The sequence below is a fragment of the Terrapene carolina genome, unplaced genomic scaffold, assembly GCF_002925995.2.
Source record: "Terrapene carolina triunguis isolate 2854851 unplaced genomic scaffold, T_m_triunguis-2.0 Scaffold68, whole genome shotgun sequence".
Classification (NCBI taxonomy): Eukaryota; Metazoa; Chordata; order Testudines; family Emydidae; genus Terrapene; species Terrapene triunguis.
The window spans coordinates 16792339-16812712 of NW_020664419.1; the positions used below are offsets into that span (position 1 = coordinate 16792339).

Sequence of the window (20374 nt, forward strand, 5' to 3'; positions counted from 1 at the left end):
TTGTCCACAGGTTCGGCCGATCACGGCTCCCACTGGCCGCGGTTCGCTGCTCCAGGCCAATGGGGGCTGCAGGAAGCGGTGCGGGCCGAGGGATGTGCTGGCCGCCCTTCCCGCAGCCCCATTGGCCTGGAGCGGCGAACCGCGGCCAGTGGGAGCCGTGATCGGCCGAACCTGTGGACAAGGCAGGTAAACAAACTGGCCTGGCCTGCCAGGGGCTTTCTCTGAACAAGCGGTGGACCGGCTTTGAGAACCACTGCTCTACATGAGTTCTTCTCCTGTCATCCCCTATAGTTAGAGATTGTTCTAAACCCTGAAGCCTGAGGTCTTATATAAATCCATGGTACGCCCACATCTTGAATACTGCATACAGATGTGGTCTCCTCATCTCAAAAAAGATATACTGGCATTAGAAAAAGTTCAGAAAAGGGCAACTAAAATGATTAGGAGTTTGGAACGGGTCCCATATGAGGAGAGATTAAGGAGGCTACGACTTTTCAGCTTGGAAAAGAGGAGACTAAGGAGGGCTATGATAGAGGTATATAAAATCATGAGTGGTGTGGAGAAAGTGAATAAGGAATAGTTATTTACTTGTTCCCATAATATAAGAACTAGGGGCCACCAAAGGAAATTAATGGGCACCAGGTTTAAAACAAATAAAAGGAAGTTCTTCTTCACACAGCACACAGTCAACCTGTGGAACTCCTTGCCTGAGGTGGTTGTGAAGGCTAGGACTATAAAAGGGCTTAAAAGAGAACTAGATAAATTCATGGAGGTTAAGTCCATTAATGGCTATTAGCCAGGATGGGTAAGGAATGGTGTCCCTCTGGGGCATTGGCCACTGTTGGTAGACAGGATACTGAGCTGGATGGACCTTTGGTCTGACCCAGTATGGCCATTCTTATGTTCTTATGTTTTTATGTCTAACATCACAAGCTTGTAAAGTTAGCACTGTTGTTGTTTGATGGGGGGAGGGATAACTCAGTGGTTTGCGCATTGGCCTGCTAAACCCAGGGTTGTAAGTTCAATCCTTGGGGGGGCCATTCAGGGATCTGGGGCAAAAAATCTGTCTGGGGATTGGTCCTGGTTTGAGCAGGAGGTTGGACTAGATGACCTTCTGAGGTCCCTTCCCAACCCTGATATTCTATGATACTTCAGTGAGGCCATTTGATAGAGTGGAACTTCAATCTGCCTTTGTTTGCTCAAGATAGTCCTCAATTTCAACATTCATAATTTGGTCTGTGTTTTCCCAGATTTGGCGGTGTTTGGGAGAGGGGTTTGTTTCATGCCTATCTCTGTTTATTGTCTTTAATATAAACAAGGTATTTGCTAGATGATGGATCATAATAACCCGAGAAAAGATTGCAGGGATTAAGTAAGATTTTAGTTTTGCTTTGTTATACTTTTGTCAAATTCATTTTGCTTTTCAGAATGATACTGGTGGACAGCGTAGTCTTGTAAACAAGTGGACAACATTCTTGAAAGCAAGACTTGTGTGCTCAGTAATGGACGAGGATGGAACGGAGACATACTTTGATGAATTAGGTATAGCAGTGTAGTCTTTATGAAGTATCATCTATATCATGTTATCTCTGTATCTGTGACTATTTGAAAATCTTAACTTCAAATGAGAAAAGATATACCTGCGCTTAAGCCACAGATACTGGGAGTTAAGGACATCTGAATTTGATTCCCAGTTCTGCAACAAAATTCCTATGTCACCTTGGATAAGTCACTAAGTGTGAAATCTTGGCCCCATTTAAGTCTATGCCAAAAATCATATTGACTTCAATAGTGCCAAGATTTCATTATAAATTTCTTTGCCTCATCATCCTAATCTCTGAAGCAGAAATAATAATGCTTGACTATGCACTGGAGTAGTAAGAGGCTAAATTAATGTTTGCAAAACACATGGAGAGCGTCTGATAAAAGGAGAGATGTAAATGCAAAATATAATTGTTGCTGTTCCTACTGTTTATGCTCATGATTAAGATTTGCTTATAGTATTTTAAACTGTTTTTAGTATCAGTGTATCAGTTTTTATGTACCACTAATGTCCTTTTGATGACAAGACAGGTGCTCCTTTGGGTCATTTGGTAGAAGTCTCTTTGGAAGCAGAAGTTGTTGTTGATAATGATGAGGATACTAAATACTACTACTACTAAGTATAATTTCTTAGAATTTATGCACGCTTTTACATCTGCAAAGCTTTTTACAAACATTAACTAACTAACCCTCAGAACAACTGTGCGAGGTTCTGTTTGTGTAAGGTCTTATTAGGGTCTCCAACATAAATATGGGTTATTAACATCATGATCACATATCTAATGCTGCGTGTTTGCAGACATCTGATGTCTATGATTGTCATAGGCATGGTCACAGATCTGAACCCCATTTGTTGGACAGATAACCTCAGACAAGCTTTGTCTCAACTGGGGAGAGTGGGGTTGTCTGTGCATCACTCAGTAGGTAAAAATGACAAACTTGATCAACTGCCCCTGGCCTTCTTTAACTCAATGAATAGACTGTAGAGTCTTCTGCTTTGAGAAGCTAAGGACATAAATTCTATTTCAGATAAGATATATGTTGTTAGCTAATGAACCACATTCTAGGTCTGAATCTGACTCGTGCACACTGCTTCCACACTTGTGTAACTACACTGACCTCAGTGGTATTGCCCCTGATTTTCACCACTGTAAATGGGATCCAGAATCTCTGTGGCTATGGATTGTTACAAATGTTTCAGTGCAATTGTTTTGATTCAGAATGTAATGGTAGTTGAATCAAATCCTAATTTAATGTTCCATGTGAGTAAGGTTATCAGAATCTGATCCTGGATCTCTGTACTTTTATCCTATGATAAAACACCGTATGGTATATATTGCTGGTCTCGGTCCTTGAAATAAAGCACAAACAAGACCAAATTAAAAATTTAGAGGATACTTTGAGAGTCACCTTTCAAAAGCACTCTGCTCCCAACAGCTCCAAGACCCTGATTCATCAATCCACCCCTATTCAGCAAAGCACTTATGTTTAGCTTTGAGCATTAAGGCTTTTGGGATCATATTGGACTAGCAACTGAGCATGAGCTCCCCGGATAATGCTGTGGCAAAAAGGGATGACGTGATCCTTAGTTTTTCAAAAAGGCGACTGAGAGATGACTTTAGTGTTTCAGTACATTTATGTGAAGCAACTACAAAGTACTAAAGAGATCTTTAACTTATCAGGGAAAGGTATAACAAGAATTTGTAGCTGAAAGCTGAAGCCAGACAAATTCAAATTAGAAATTAAGCACAAATTTTTAACAGTGAGGGTGATTAACCCCTGGAAAAAACTCCCAAGGGAAGTGGTAGATTCTTCTAGCCTTAAATTCTACACATCTTTGAAAGCACTGTAACTTCAACTCCAGTGGGACTTAAACATTTGCCTAATGTTAAACACATGATTAAATGCTTTCATGAGTTAAGGTCCTGCTGAGAAGAATGGGAGAAGATGGGTCCTGAGCACATTTGAAAATTTGATCCTTTTATTTATGTGTCTAAATAGGGGCAGTTGTGTATTGAGTTCATTTGAAAATCTGGCTCAGAATGTGTAAATGCTAGTTTTACTATGACCAACCTTAAATATGATGGGTCCGACCCTGCTTCCATTGAAGTCAGAGACAAAATTCCCATTGAAGTCAATGGGAGAAGGATGGGGCCCTAAATTTGAGGTTTGAAAGTCAAGCTAGAGCAATTACTCAACAGCTGTGTTCTTTCTTTCTCACAGAGGATGTATTTCTCCTAGAAACAGATAACCCTAGAACAACACTGGTGTATGGAATTTTTACAACATCAAGGTAATTTTGAAGATTTGTAGAGGCAGCCTCTGTGAGCGGCCTCAGTTCCAATTCCATATAAACACAGACAGAGGTATTTTGTGTCAAGGCAATTGGGATTGAATGCATTACTAATATATCCCGCAACTATCATTGCCACCTAGGAGACGTCCTTTCAATCCCGCTTATTCTCATCAACTAGAAGCACAATTACTTGTGATCTCTGTAGACGCCATATTGATCCCTGGTGTATTTCAATACAACTGTACCTGAGATAAATTTCCTCTCTGCTCCCAGCTTTCTAAAAAATATATTGAGTAAATGTTTCCTGTTGTCTCCATATGTTTATTAGATAGCAGGGAAGAACAAGGACATAGTGTGTGATTGACTTCAGTGGCAACTGAGGATTCTCAGCATCTCATCAGGGGTCCTTAGCACCTGAAACATCAAGCCCAGAATTCCTAAATAAATTCATGCTAATAGTTCCCAGTCTCATAGTTGGCAGGTTATTCCTTATGCCATTGGACTTTGGCTCCCAAAAGGCACACTTATATCCTGTTTGATCAAGTCCTTCCTTAATCACAACCTGAGTCTTCAGATCACTGCAAAACATGGGCACTCCTCATCTCTTGGCAGATAAGGGCCCACCTTGCTATAAGGACAGAATGGATAGTTATTTGAGAAAGTTCAAGTTTTCTTGTTAAGTTTGCTGGGACAGTCTTTCTGAGAAACAACAGATACTAACTTTACTTGTATTTTGATGTTTTGGGTTTTTTTGCTCTTGGTTCTTGTCTCAATTATCTGAACAATGGAAATGCTACTGCCTGTCTGTCAATGTATTTCTAATACATACCTTGCTGTAGCATTTCAGTGCCTTATATTTCTGTCCAATACCTGGACCTGACCTGTTAGAAGTTTTTTTGTTGAAAAATAGAGTTTTGTTGAAAATGACTTTTTTTTTATTTTCTTTCTTTTATGGAAAATTTTTGAATAAAATGAAAAAAAAATCATTTCAGTTGAACATTTTCATGTGAGAAAGTGTCATTTCCTGACCATGTCAACCACCACGATACTATATGCCCCATATATGCCAATTCTCAAGCTTACATATAGCCAGGAAAAGGTAGTCTCATAATATTTAGGTGAGGGGGGAAAAAACCAACCCTGTAGCTTGTAAATAGCTGAGGCTATCTATACTGTATGACTCTTATAGCACAAGAAGAGAAAATGCTGAGGCAATGTTTAGCGATAAAAATCACACTTATGATTATGTTATGGATTCAACATGTCTGAGTTGGAAACTGTTCTATCTAAATCTCATGGTATTCCTGCAGTGGAAATTGGGGTTGAGTTTAGGCACCATATAACCAAACTGAACACTTGGTCTATTCCAGGCCCTCTAGACATTTTCTCACTTTATACAAGGCTTTACTTTTGTCTAGGTTTCTGTTTCCACAAACCACAAGACTTCTGTTTGTTTGTTTTTACTTTCGATTGAACATGTTGTGTAATTAAACCTAGCAGTCATAATGAATTTCATCTACTAGTACTGCCCATATCTTTTTCACCTCTGCAGACCCCAACCTGAGAACAGTAATTGGAGAAACAGGCTACGAGATAAAAATAATTATAACTTTAATTAAATTATATTGGTCTAGGCTGTGACTGACGTGAATTATTTTTATAGCAGGAACTATTATAAAACTAATAAAGGTGCATTGTCTGCAATGATCAAGTGCATCCTTTAAACCTTATCTTATGGCTCCCATGAATACCGGGGAAAACATCATAAACCAATTGTGAGGAAGAGAGAGTTCAGACAACAGATGTGGTTATAATGCATCTGAGGGCTTTCTCAAGGTAGTACTTGTGGTATAGAGCAATGGTGATTACTCGGTAATGTCCTGTAGCAGTTACCACATTTTCCTCTTTAGTGATTTTACCTGTTCAGTGCACAACAAAGAGCAATTTCGATTTTCCTCATCTCACTCTTAATATTGAGCAAATCTGGAATGTTTGGATGTTCATTTCTGAATAAACATCCAAAGTGTGCCTTCCCCCCCCCCCTCCTCTAACACATACATTGCACCCTTTCACACAGTGGACACAGAAGGGGGCTGTTAATATCACAGCCAATGTCTTAGCTTCTGAAGATCATCTCCTTGACACTGGAGATCATCCTTAATGGAAAGTGCTAGGGGCATGTGCTGGCTGCAAAGTCCCTGGCAATAGGGTTCCACAGCACCAAGGAACCCAGACAGAGCCTCAATGAGCCCCGATTAATTCATAGATTCATAAATTCTAGGACTGGAAGGGACCTCGAGAGGTCATCGAGTCCAGTCCCCTGCCCGCATGGCAGGACCAAATACTGTCTAGACCATCCCTGATAGACATTTATCTAACCTACTCTTAAATATCTCCAGAGATGGAGATTCCACAACCTCCCTAGGCAATTTATTCCAGCGTTTAACCACCCTGACAGTTAGGAACTTTTTCCTAATGTTCAACGTAGACCTCCCTTGCTGCAGTTTAAGCCCATTGCTTCTTGTTCTATCCTTAGAGGCTAAGGTGAACAAGTTTTCTCCCTCCTCCTTATGACACCCTTTTAGATACCTGAAAACTGCTATCATGAAGGCACAGGGCGTTTGCAATTGGATCCATACTAATCTCCTGGGATCCCTGGAGTTAGTGGGTCAGAACCCTAGTTTAGGCTGTGGGAAGGTCAAACCTCACCACTCCTGAGGAAGAATGTATAGGAAACTCTGCAAGGGGAATCACATGAAGTTTCCTGGCCTCTACGGGGGTGTTTGCATGTAACACCATGATCTGAGCCCATATTAGAACACTGATTACAGTATTCTAACTGCACTTAATTGTGATTATTGTTTTAATGAATGTTCTATCCAGGTGTTTTATAAGGCAGCTATGGGCTCTCATGGGCTGAGGGCCAGGAGAGATGTGTTCTGTTTCCAGTTTAACCACACAGAGAGTGTCAAATCCTGGTCTCACTGAAGTCATTTCATTGGGAAAAGGTTATGCTCTCATGTGTACAATATAGGGGAAGTGATTTAACCAGTCATCTGTAAAATAGGGATGATAATACTTTCCCCTCTCATTGGGAAGATAGATACTCTTTGTGAGGAAAATGTTACCTAGCCTTACAGGTTAGTGCTGTGTATTGTGAGGGTAAATTAATGTGTGCAATGTTCTTTGAGGTCCTTGTATGGAAGATGCTATAGAAGTGCTACATATTATTAAATGTGTTATCTTTACGGGCAACGTTGCATAGATTCATAGATTCTAGGACTGGAAGGGACCTCGAGAGGTCATCGAGTCCAGTCCCCTGCCCTCATGGCAGGACCAAATACTGTCTAGACCATCCCTGATAGACATTTATCTAACCTACTCTTAAATATCTCCAGAGATGGAGATTCCATAACCTCCCTAGGCAGTTTATTCCAGTGTTTAACCACCCTGACAGTTAGGAACTTTTTTCTAATGTCCAACCTAAACCTCCCTTGCTGCAGTTTAAGCCCATTGCTTCTTGTTCTATCCTTAGAGGCTAAGGTGAACAAGTTTTCTCCCTCCTCCTTATGACACCCTTTTAGATACCTGAACCCTTTGTGATGATGGAAAAGGTTATGTAAGAAATGGCAGATTGTGGTGCAAATATTTTCCTTGTTTTTTCCAGCTCTGTATTTAAAGGTTCAGCAGTGTGTGTGTATCACTTGTCTGAGATCCAAACAGTGTTCAATGGACCCTTTGCACATAAAGAAGGTCCTAACCACCAGCTAATTCCATATCAGGGCAGAATTCCATATCCACGACCTGGCACAGTAAGTACTAAAGATGTTTATGCAAGTCAGGCTTGGCAACTAATTGTCTTTGTTTAATATAATGAAATATCATAAAATTGGTGCTAAAGCACAGACTATAAATTATATCTAAAGTTAGTTGTAATTCAATCTATCTGCCTGCCTACTTATTTATCTATCATGCACATCACTATAATACCTGAGAACTATTAAAATTATTAAAAAATCAATCTCTCTCTCGCTTGCTTTTTCTGTCCAGCAGGTAGAAGTAAATTATTTCATTAGATGTCTGTTATTTTTTTAAGAGCATGTGTATATTTGAGAGAGTGAAAGAAAGAAACAAAGGAAGACAAGGGGCTAGTAAGAGAAGCCAAGTTGAAGAGTTTTATATTTCACCCTGATCATTCTTGCCTCTTATAGTATTGAGTTCTATATTTTAGGTCCAATGCCCATAAAAGTCTGTCTCCTGCGCTCATGAATCTTCCCCAATTTTCAACAGTTTCATTATTCCAGTGGAACATTGAGTAGCTGTGGTGGGAGGTCATGGTTGCTGAGGGAGAGAGTGTCTCAATTGACAATGCTAATCCCATGGACGGTATTGAGAGTTAGAAAAGAGCCCTTGAAATGGACTGTGTGACGGATGAGAGGCCATGATAATCTTTTCACAGCAACCTGTGTTGCTGCTTCTTTTTGTACCAGTTGGAGCTCTCTCAGGGCTTTGTTTCAAGATATAATGAGATTCAATAATCAGCCTGGAGATACTGAATGCATAGAACGACATGGCCAGGTCTATGCCTCAAATCTTGTAAGGATTTTTTATAAAATTGGATTGTGCCCTTTTTTGTACAGGTAATGTATAGAGAAGGCCTGCAATAAAAAAAAAAAAAAAAAAAATCCAAAAACACCCTCTCCCCGCAAAACTGCTTGAATTTTACTTCAGAAATATCAGGAGTCTTCTATTTTTACTGGAGAGTCTATGGAGGTTCTCAGAGATGTTTATTCTAAGACCTGGCATCTTAACTGAAGAGTTGCACTATTGTATCTTTAACTAAAAAAAGCCTTTCTCTAAACTGTTCGATATTCACCTGAGTTAAATAGTTGCTCCTTATGTCATAAAGAAGAAAAAAGGGCTCCCACCTTTCACACCACCTCTTTATTTATTTTAACTTTTCCCTGTCAGAACAAGACCCTTTAACCACATGTCCATGTAACAGTCCTGCAAATATTATACCCTCTCTTAGTGCTTGCTCTTCTGCCTGAGGAAATGGGGTAGGCAAGTGCCTACTATGCCCACCGTGAGTAGCTGTCATTAGTAATGAAACTCTTTGTGGGCTACAGATCAGACAGGCTCCAATCCCTGTACAGGCCTCAGGGGACTTTGTAGCCTTGTCAGGCAACCCTGTGCACTGTGGCTTAAACTGTCCCATGCTGTTCTCCTCTCCAGAAAAACCCTCATACTCTGTTCATAACTCTAGCAGCATCTGCTTGTTGTATCATATTTGTGATGAACATCTCAGCTCTTAGATATTGGCACCATAGCAACCTTTCATTGTTTCTGAATTGACAAATGAAAATACTTTTATTAGCGATGATCATTCATGAGGTTAATTACCTATGAGAGCACTGTAGATAAACTTAGAACTGAAGCATAATAGCTGATAATAGTGGTGACAAAAGCACAGAAATTGATTAGCCCAGTATAATATAACAGTAGTGATTGTGTAACGCCGACAGACCCCGGTTGTCAGCGGGCAGGATTGAATTGGGGACCTCTGGAGCTTAGTGCATGAGCCTCTACATCTTTCTCTCTCTCTAAGTGGTCCCCGTGCCACTAGATGGGACAGAACACCACACCCAGGAGGTGTGTGGGTTACAACTACACCTGGGATTTGCAAAAATAAAAGTCCCAGGGACAAGAGAAATGTAATTCTTTGTAGCTTTGGGAATATCAGTTCAGCCTCTTATGATATTACTGGCTGTCAGATTTAGGCCTTTCATGTCACAAAATCTTTTCAGAGTTTGTTAATAAATACCTGATGTTCCGCTGGGGTTGAATGGTAGCATTCTTGCTTGTGATTAATTCAAACAGTCTTAATCGCCTGGGTTCACTGTTACTTTAATTTTACTGTTTATGAAAATATAAAATAAATGGCTCATTTAACCAGGAAGTTTCATGCTCTGGTGATTAGTCACATTTCAGTGTTTCTTGCTGCTTCAGGAGTATTGTATCTATGTATTTTTTCAACCACTGTCATGTTATTCTTGGTTCATCTTATGAAGGCTTGTGAAGTATTCCAAATGGGGCTAAACACAGTAAGGAATCAGGCAGCACAAAGGAAAGGAAAATTTAACTTAGAATTGGGCTTTACATAGTGGCAAAAATTGTCTAAAGTTATCAGATATGCTGATGGGCTCTGAGTTTGAAGGATCCTAAGAAGAAAGATTCTTGGGGATTGTTATGGACACCTCAGTATTTGCATTAGTTCAGTGTGAAGCTGCAATGAAAAGAAAAGCCAGAAAGATGGTTTGGTACATTAATAAAGAAAGGCGAAAATAGATAGTATAATATAAGGACATGATTAGTGACAAAACTGGAATGTTAAAACCAAAGCTCTGCACATTTCTAGGGGATTGGAGAGTTGGATCTGAATCTTCTGACTGGAACTCGTCCCTATATTTTTTCTTCGGGTCAAATCCAAACCTCAAGTAGCCGGGTAGTAGTTCAGAGAAGGCCATGAGAACAGCTATCCAAATCACCCCATGTTGAGCGTTCAGCCAAATTTTCCCCCTTATGCTGCCAGTTTTTCCAAGACAAGACATGACTGGACTCTAATATTCTTTCCCCAAGACTCTCCAAATTCTTCTACACAAAAGTCTTTTAACAAGCCATTACGCAAACACACAAGGAAGCGTGTCACTGATTTTCCGTTGTCATGTCAGCCAATTCCCATGGTACCTCCATTGTTCTGCATAATCCAATCCAGTTCAAATCAGGACAATAATCTCATCAAATTTGACTAAACTCTGCATCCTTATCATGTGAAACTGCCTTATCCTCTCATCTGTTCCCCTGATGCTTCTCCGCAAACCACCCTACTTCATCACAGTCACTAAACAAAACATTTTCTGACATGAGATTTCTGTAGCTTATCTCTGCTCTTCTCCATTGGCAGAAGATTCTGTCTCTGACATCATGGAAGGATTAAGGGTTAAATTCTATTTCCCACTGAAGTCAGTGTAGGTGCAGCGCCTTTGAAAATATGACCACTTTTATTTAGAAGCTTAAATGTATATTCAGATGCCTACTTTTGGGCATCCAAGTTCAAAAAGTTTGGCCAAAATGCATTCTGGGTTAGGAGCCGCTTTCCTGCTGAACACCAATATTAGTCACTGCCAGGATGCTAGATCAGAAGGACAAGCAATCTGACCCAATACGGCAAATCATATGTTCCACTTGCGTAAACAGATCTTTCAAATTAAACATTTTGATATAAATGCACTTACAATCAGCCAAAATGCTGTAACTGTAAACATCACAAATGCTTCAGCATAGCTTAAATGGAATTAAATAAAGTAATGCATTCGCTAGGCCACCGTCAGGCTCTGCAGTCTTTGGCTGCCCCTTTACTACATACCAATCATTTCTTATATCTTCCACAAACTAAAATTACTTATGGAAAAACTTTTATGACATAATTGGCAGCTTCCTACTACATTCAGAGCTGTTTAAGGGTTGTTTCCATTATCCAGACTTTACAGAAATATTTTTGTACCCATAGCTTGTTGAAGAATGTACTATAAACCAAAGGGTTCCTCTCTTCCTTTAGTTCATCTCTAATGTGTGGGGCTATCCCAGCAGGCTTGTGGGTGCAAAATGTACTGTGAGTGCAGTCACCATATGGTTAAATCATCTGTAGGGTGGTGAGTGCAGCAGAGGTACACTCAACTCTCTGAGGAAGGGAACAGCTCATGTTGTTCTTCAGTGACTTCTCTGTTTGGCAGCGGAGAGACACAAGCGATGAAGATTTCTGAGTCCAGTCCTTCATGGCTAAAGGAATAATTTTCATGACATGGGTTTTTAGGTTGGTAATAGAGGCAATGAACTGGTCCAAGAAGGATGTCTGGGACATGCCTGAAACAACTATCTAATTATCCAGCTGCAATTCATGAGGATTTATATGCCAGGATGGGAATAAATAGAGACAGTTGAATCTGGGAATACACAGGAAGATGGCCTAGGATCTGTGAGGCAGGAAGGTGGGGAACATATGAACGGCCATACTGGGTCAGACCAATGGTCCATCCAGCCCACTCTCCTGTCTTCCAGCAATGGCCAATGCCAGCTGCTTCAGGGGGGATGAACAGAACAGGCAATTATCGAGTGATCTATCCCCTGTTGTCCACTCCCTGCATCTGGGAAATCTGGTCTAGAAGACAGAAAAGGTACCTGTCTTCTAAGGAAGGAGTGCAAGAACAGGTGATATTGGTCTAGGATGCAGGTGGGGAGGGGGCTCTCTGACATAGATCTGGGAGTGCCTTTGAGTTTTGGGGTGCCTTGCCAAGAATCACCTTACTTGGAGCCCTCAAAAGCCTGTAGCCATCCCTGTTTGTCAGTGCTAGTTACAAATTTCTGAAATTTGCCCTGTGTTTCCTGGAAAATGAAAGGCCCATGAGCTGCAGAAAGCCAATAGAGTTCTAGAGCAGCAGGAAGTTAAGGAGTTGGCTGGGGCTGAGAGAAGTCCCTGCACAGCACAGATTTCTATATTGGAGTTGATTTCTCCTCTCCCTGTCTTCTTCCCCACATTTCCCCTGGATACTCACAGCCTGTCAGCTCTCTAAGACTAGAATTACTCCCCTGTGAGTACCCAAGGGGACTGATAGATCACAGGATTGATCAATGGGATGGTTCTTCATTCAATGTAAAGGAAGTTTACATTGGGTTGGCTAGAGTTGGGTGGGACTCTATTATCCCAGATTGCTGCGGGGGGAGGGGCAGGAGGGAACCTGTCCCTAATAACACCTCTCTCTATGGGGTCTTACCATCTCTATCCCACCAACCACAAAATATTTTTTCTTTGTAGGGGGGATGAGCCATCTGCCCCTGGGGTCCTTTCATTGTCTCACAATCAAGGAATGAAGGTGAAAGGCAGGGAGGTTCTGCTGTCTTTGTCCCAAAGTTGTACAGACATTGAGTGAGAACTCTCACTTTAGGATGCTAGAGGAATCTTTGAGCTCAGTGCATCTCTGTTGTTATTACCAACATCCATTTGGCACACTTGGAATCAAGCTAGGGTGTGGGGACCGTTACTGGCAGGTGTGCAGTACCTAATCTGGGCAATAACCTTCACAACTGGCAGGGCCGGCTCTAGGGTTTTGGCTGCCCCAAGCAGCCACACACACAAAAAAAAAAAGCCGCGATCGCGATCTGCGGCGGCAATTCGGCGGAAAGTCCTTCCCTCTGAGCGGGAGTGAGGGACCGTCCGCCGAATTACCGCCGAATAGCTGGACCTGCTGCCCCTCTCCGGAGTGGCCGCCCCAAGCACCTGCTTGCCAAGCTGGTGCCTGGAGCCGGCCCTGACAGCTGGATAGCTTGGAAAATTTGTGGGGCTTTGGAGGACAGGGTCATTGTAAGGCCTTTTCCTAGCACTCTACAGAAAGCTACAGATTCTTCTGACAAACCCCTGGCTCAGAATTTACCTGTCAAATGTCTCTTCATGCCTTGATGAGATATAGGGTCAAATCGTGACCTCCTCACATTTTACAGGGCCCTGAAAGCAGCAGAACTCTAGAGCTAGATGAACTGCACAGAAGCTGCCTTGTAAACCCTGTGCTATGCAGCAGTGTATTGTGGGTGACTCTTCCAATGGTAACATAGATAGGTGCAGGGCAGGGGTGTGGCCATGTCACTTGTTTACATGAGTTGTGTGTAGCAGGCCGAAATTTGAGCCTGATTCAGGAAAACACGTAAACATTCTTAGCTTTCAGTAGTGCTTTCAACCCGAGTTAACTGGCCTGGCTGGGGGTGTGGGTTAAAGCCCAGATACTGTTTCCATTCGGGCTGGGTACCTACCCACTTTGCAGTAAGGATGCAGGCTAACTCACCTGTGGGCTGAGGGTGGGTGTAATACCTCCAGTGCCTTCCACCAGTCTCCTTGTCCGCCCAGTTCTCTCACGAGTCACTGGGAAAGAAACACAGCATGGCTCAGCTTATTGCACCAGAAGTCCTAGTGAAATACACACGTGAGCACAGAACCAGTGAGGACACAGTAACACAAGAATGGCTTTGCAGTGTGGCTCCTCACACCGGGGTTAGGCTACCCTAGGTACTCATGTAGAGTCTCAAAGGATCTGGGAAGGCTCCTTGCATTTTCTCCCTTCTTGTGCATTTGCACAGGGTTTGTCCAAATCTAGCCCTATGTGCACTGAACAATTATAACATACAGCAGAGGTAGGTACCTAGTTAGGCATCTAAATATACCTGTTGGCCTTTACATCTATTTTTGTACTACACATAGGCAAGATCTTTGTATCTTTCCCCTTACCAGTCACTTGCATTCTTTGCAGTGAGAACTTTGGGAGCTCAAGGAATGCAAAAATAAGGCCCCCCCAAGCATGGAGCATTGCCATCAGCCTAGCTTTTAACAACACACAAATATGTTTGTTTGTTTTGTCCCAAGTGAGGGCGGTTTATAGACATAGTTATTAGAGTACAGCTTTTCCATTATATAAATATAATCATTTTCACATGGAGTATGAAGTGTTTTTTCAAAAAATGTTACCATGTCGCCTGAACATCAGTCAATGTTTGTGGATAGATTGAAGACAAAATATCCTTGATAGATGCTATGCATTGTTAAGCATTATTATGAATGCTTCCTCACAGTGTCCTGGAGGAGCCTTTACACCCAACATGCGGACAACCAAGGAATTCCCCGACGACGTTGTGACCTTTATTAGGAATCACCCCTTGATGTTCAATCCCATTTACCCAATACACAAAAGGCCATTAATCATTCGGACAGGAACAGACTACAAGTATACAAAGATAGCAGTGGACCGAGTTAATGCTGCTGACGGACGATACCATGTCTTATTTCTTGGAACAGGTAAGCTGCACTTAACAGCAGATATGCATGGAATTATTTTATTTATTTAGCTTTCATGTACTGCATTGTAGTTTTTAGTCAACTCCAAACCCTGTACAGCCTATTGTCTTCACAAGTGCTTATTAAAACATAATTACTATATATGCACAAATATGTCTTAAGAGCTATAATCAGAACAAAAATACAAAGAAAATAAAATGAATATTTATTGTAAAAAATAGAATGGTTCTCATCAGCGACAAAAGCCAACTTTGTTGTGTGCAATGTATGGTCTAGATTTACTCACCCTGAGTAGCATCATACCCATGAGTAGTACCATTAACTTTCATGGATTAATGTACTATTTTCCAGGAGTAGGAATATGGGAATCTGACATTGTATTATTACTAATTGCAATCATCATATGAGGTAAGCTGCCTGTGAAAAGAATGGTAACTTGGCCAGAAAGTTACAGGGGCAGAAATAACAACTTCACAGTAATGTAAAAATATAGAGGGTTTTAGCAAATAGAAAAGGGCAAACTGTAGTTCTAGTGGGACTGTGCTGTAGGACTTTCTAAGTCTGATTCAATGATTACAAATATTTCCTTTATAACATAACAAACCAAATTCTGCTCTCAGTTACACCAGTGTGAATCTGTAGCAATTCCATTGAAGTCAATGGATGTCCTGAACTGACCCCAGTGTAACTGACAAGTCTAGTGATTTTCATTAAGAACTGTAAGGTTAGAGGATAATGATCCAATTTACTTTTCAAATTTATTGGGACATGATTGGAATTGCAGAGAACAATCAATCAGTGTCAGGGAAATTGACTAAAGTAGATGATCTAGGGCTGGATCCTGAAAGCCCTCTGCATCTGGAACTGCCATTGACTTAGTGGGGTGCTGTGCTTGTGAAGGGCTTGGGGACTGGAGCTCTGATAAACTACAATCCAGTCTTCTTGATTCTGTTTGTTAGCACAGAGCAGTTTCAACTAAAAATAAGGCAGATAATCCTATGAGAACAGGTTTGTCTCTGAACATCAGACAAGTCTTATAGAGATGTGGAACTACTGTTTCTGACAACAAACTACCATTTAGACCACATGGGTTTGTGAATTACCATCCTTGTATTAGACTCAGGAAGCCAAGGCTAAAAATCTTTCAAATCGCCAGACTTTTATGAGGAGGGGATTAAAAGAAACTCTCTTCACTCTTCTTAAAGCAAGTCCCCAACCACCAAAGGAAATAAGAATACAGAAAAGCTCTGTTATTGTTCCCATGGCAAACCATCACCAAGGGCCTCCATTCACTATGTCATGATTCATCAGAATGACACTCACTCTCTCTAGTGGCTAGTGTACATCATTATAAGGCATGGCAGTGATAGAAGATGCATAGAGCTTTGGGTATTGAATTACGGTAAGAATTTAGTGAGCTTTGGATCTGGGCACTTTTATTTTTCTTGGCCATCTGATGCAAAATTAGTTTTAAAATTGCCTTAAGGTCTCTTGGCTTTCTTTAGTTGTCAGGTCATCAGACTAAATAAGAAACTAATTACTAATTAAGACACTTTTTTTCCTAGCAAGTATCAGCATTACTAGTAGGCCTAGTGAATCCAATGACAACCCGGGACCTTTGGATCCTTCAGGGTTTAATTTGACACAGTAGGTCCTATATTGCCTTTCCTATGGAAGAAGCAAAGAAGGGTGCTGTGCATGCTACTGTGGAAATCTCTAGAGGAACGCTTATACGTGCCCTCCCTACTTATTGTTCACATGGATTAGCATCAGCCATGTCTAAACAAACAAACAAAAAAATCTTGGTCTTCTACCAGCATAGCTTCTCCGTGCCAATTCACTGTTTTTAAACCACACAAATACTTTGGCATGCAAGAATAGAGCTTTCAAATGAACATTTAAATGTCAGTATAGTTTTTAAACTAGTATCATTTGTCTAAACATATGATTTTTTTAACTAGAGGAAAAAATACAGCTAACGATTAATTAAGAAGCCAAGCCATATAAGTCTCCAGCTAACACAAGGTACATGTTATATCAGTTACAAAATATGTAGTAGTAATAATAATGAATAATGTGCTGTACATATAAAGTGCCTTACATTTATGAAGCTTTGGACAATAATGATATTTAGCATTTCAATGGTTCTTTCCATCTCAGGTTCTCAAAGCACTTTACTAACTTTATTAAACTGAAACTCATGAATGATGTCACCGGTTTTAATGATGAACAATAACTTAGGACCCAATCCAACTTGAGTCAATAAAAATACTCCCAGTGACTTGAAGTGGGAGTTGGATCAAGTCTCAAAGTCAACTACTGAATATTAGCAAATTACTCCTCATCAAATTCCATTGAGGGGAATAAGTACAGGCAACCTCATTGTATAGCTTGGTTAGGCGTCACAGAGAGCAGCTAAGTGACTCAGCCATGGATAAACAATGAGCGGGTGGCTCATTAAAGGTACTAAATTACCTGGGCTGGTTATATGTGTTTGTTTTCGTTCTATAATCTGCCAGCACACCCTCCTTGCAGGATTTCTAACCCTATGGTTCTATGATTCTATGAAATCCAATATAGTGCACTATCTCAAAGAGTTAAGATTAGAGCCACAACTACTGAAATAATAGACTTGATGCCCTGTGATATGTACTATTTATAATTTCTGCTAGTCTATTTTTTTTGGACGTTACAATTCCTGGGTGATGCAGAGATTCTTCCTAAGATGCTAATAGCTTCATAGCCCTGCCATAAAATAAACAGATATGACATAGGTACAGTGCCTCTCAACCCTTGTAAATACAAATGATCGAGTTTCTGTCTCTGTGAGGAAAGACTCTTTACCCTTTTCCTTGGCTCTGTGCTTTCTGTGAGACTCAGGAGGATTCGATAAAGATATTAACAGTCAGAAGAAATGCAGAGGGGGTTTCCTTTTATGTAAGTTCATCCTGGAAAATGCAAAACACACATTGTATAACAGAGTTTCATTTGATAATTTCTTGGGAGCCCTGAGCCCCTCAGCAGTGGAGAATGGGATTTGTCACCTGGTGACAATTACACTCAGTCTCTGAAGCTTAGTTACTGCTGCTGAACTGAGATGTTGCCAGTCACGTCTGTCACTGTCAGTGACCTGTCTCATGCTGCAAATTGGAGTGTTTTATGTCTTGCCAGATGCAGAGCACAAAAAATGTTTAGCTTCCCCCCTCCTCCTCCTTGAGAGTCTCAGTAGTAAATCAGTTCCTGAGTGCAAATGAACGATAACAAAAGTAGCTCTAGGAACCCCTGTATTTTTCATCATGTAGCCATGGCACAGGAAGGGTACAGACAGCCATGTCTTTTTTTACATTAACGTGAAATAAATGTAATATTTTCTTTGCTCCCCCCAGCCAGGCATGTCAAACTCACTGTAACTGTTCCTGGCCAAGAGTTAATTTCAGTACAGTACTTCTTTTCTAAGCTACATGACTAGTGAAATAAATCCCCTAGACTGACATTGTTCTTGAAACATTACACACAGCTTTTCTAATGATAACGATCTCGCATTTACGCTGTGCCTTTCATCCTGAAGAATCCCAAAGCACTTTACAAAACCTGCCAGCCTGATGCGAAGGCTTGACACGATGGGGATCTCTACATCCACCACTGAAATGGAGGTGCCTCGTGGGGTGAAAAGCAGCAACTGTTTAGCGGTAGATAGACAAGTGTAGAATACCTTATCTTCCCAATAGAAACCACAGCTGTAATTAGCTGGTCATCGTGTAATTACCCATTTGCATATTTGACAACGACAATGAGGCTAATACCCTTTCCTCTATGTCGTCTGGTCAAGACCTTGGATTTAGATCTCTTCTTCACTTACTTTGCTTCTCCGCTTGTTTAGTTTTGCAGCTCATAAAGCATTTCATTTCCCTTGCATTTTATTTTAATTACATTACTCCATGTCTCAAGCCTCCAAATTCTCCACTTTATCCCCTGGTAAGTTGTTTTCCATTTGTTTAAGAAAAGCAGCAAAGCAGCATGCAGGCATTTTCTTGAGATTAATATTTATTTTTTAAGTTTGCAACCTACCACTTGCACTTCCAAAGTCTTTGTACAGCGTGCACCAGATTGTGCAATCCTTGGACTCTACATGCTTTCTTTATTGTTGTTACTGTTATGAAAATATTTAAATATCCGCGTCAGGTTCAGGCACATTCAGCAATCACTGGCCATCCTTAAGAACTTTCTCGGCTCCTGTAAGGCATGATGTCATGCAGCTTTTGAAAAGGGGGCTAAATTACTACTGTAGAAGGTGTTTCAGATTTCAGGATGATTTAGCACAGTTTCATATGTTTAAGTTGGGCCGTGTGCATGTGGTTTTGTCTCCAGCGTCTACTGTTGTGTGTGTTTGTTCAGTGTTTCTAATTATCTTTCCTTCTCTCGTCCAATTGTTTGAACCCTTCATTTGAAAGACTGGTTGCACTTAGCACTTTCAGAGCATGAGGTTAAAATATGGATGCCACATATGTGACTAAATCCCTGGAGTACTTGCTTTTGCAGTGTTACATGATGGCTGTCTTTTTGGAAGACTAACTCTCGCTAACAACAGTAGTATCCAGCAATGGAATAACCCATAACATGTAATGAACTACAGATTGTTACAGAGCTAGATAATCTGGTCAGAAAAGCAAGCATTAAATTGACTAGTTTGAGTTCTGTCTTTGCACTCTGGAAGAAGGTTTTATACAAGAGTGATATCAAAGGCAGCCTGATTCCCCGGTCCGCTCAGGCATATTGAGCGAATCATTTGAAGTGTTATGATGATCATCTCCTCCAAAGCTTTTTTACCCTTACAGCCATTTTAGGAGTTGCAAATTCCACCCCAAGGTCTGTATCCTGAGATCCCTACTCAGTTCTTACTCAAATTTTCATTGACTCTCAGGATTTTGCCTGGAAATGGAATGAGTAGATATTGAGTGAAGATCTAAGTAGTTAGCCCAGTAATTCTTTGCACTTACGAATTGCTCTTTGGGAGAGACCTCAAAATGCTTTACAGACTGTTCATTAAGTTTCACAGCAAGACCATAAGCTGAGCAAGTATTATATCCATTTCAAGATGGGGTAAACTGAGACATAGAACAGTTAAGTAACTTTGACCAGGCCATGCAGCAAAACAGTGACAGAGCCAGAAAGAGAGAGCCCTGTCAGTCCTTAGCTTTAACTGCTAAGCAGTACAATCATTCGTCTCAGAATTTCACGTGCTGTCCCATGACTGAAAGGGTTTCACACAAAGGGAGTTTGGGCATCATGGACAACTTATTCTTTTCTTTTTATTTATTTATTTCAAGTCAATGTAATGCTTATGAAATGTGCCCAATCAACGACCTTAAGGCATGAGTTCACAGACTCCATCTGCCCCTGCTACAGGTACCACCAGGGCAAAAGCACTACAGGTTTTCTCACGCTGCCCCACCAATCTTCCTCGTGCTTCAACATGAGGGACCCCCTCAAAGGAGGAGACCTCTCCGTAAGATGTTTAGCACGGTAGCAGTTAGTTTCAACTGTGATGGTGGTTTTGATGATGTGGACAGCCAGCCCTTTGATTTGTTGTTTTTGTCTGGGATTGTTGTTTGTTTGTTCTAAGTCTTTCTTTGAAGTTG

General features: G+C 40.9%; 1 protein-coding gene across 1 annotated transcript in view; it reads left to right on the forward strand.

Moving 5' to 3' along the window:
- Positions 1-20374, forward strand: part of SEMA3C (semaphorin 3C) — a 70507-nt gene that overhangs the window by 28869 nt on the left and 21264 nt on the right. Inside the window, exons 7-10 of the mRNA XM_029910844.1 lie at positions 1428-1542; positions 3766-3835; positions 7506-7650; positions 14513-14735. Coding sequence (XP_029766704.1) covers positions 1428-1542; positions 3766-3835; positions 7506-7650; positions 14513-14735 — 553 coding nt within the window. The remainder of the gene's footprint in view (positions 1-1427; positions 1543-3765; positions 3836-7505; positions 7651-14512; positions 14736-20374) is intronic.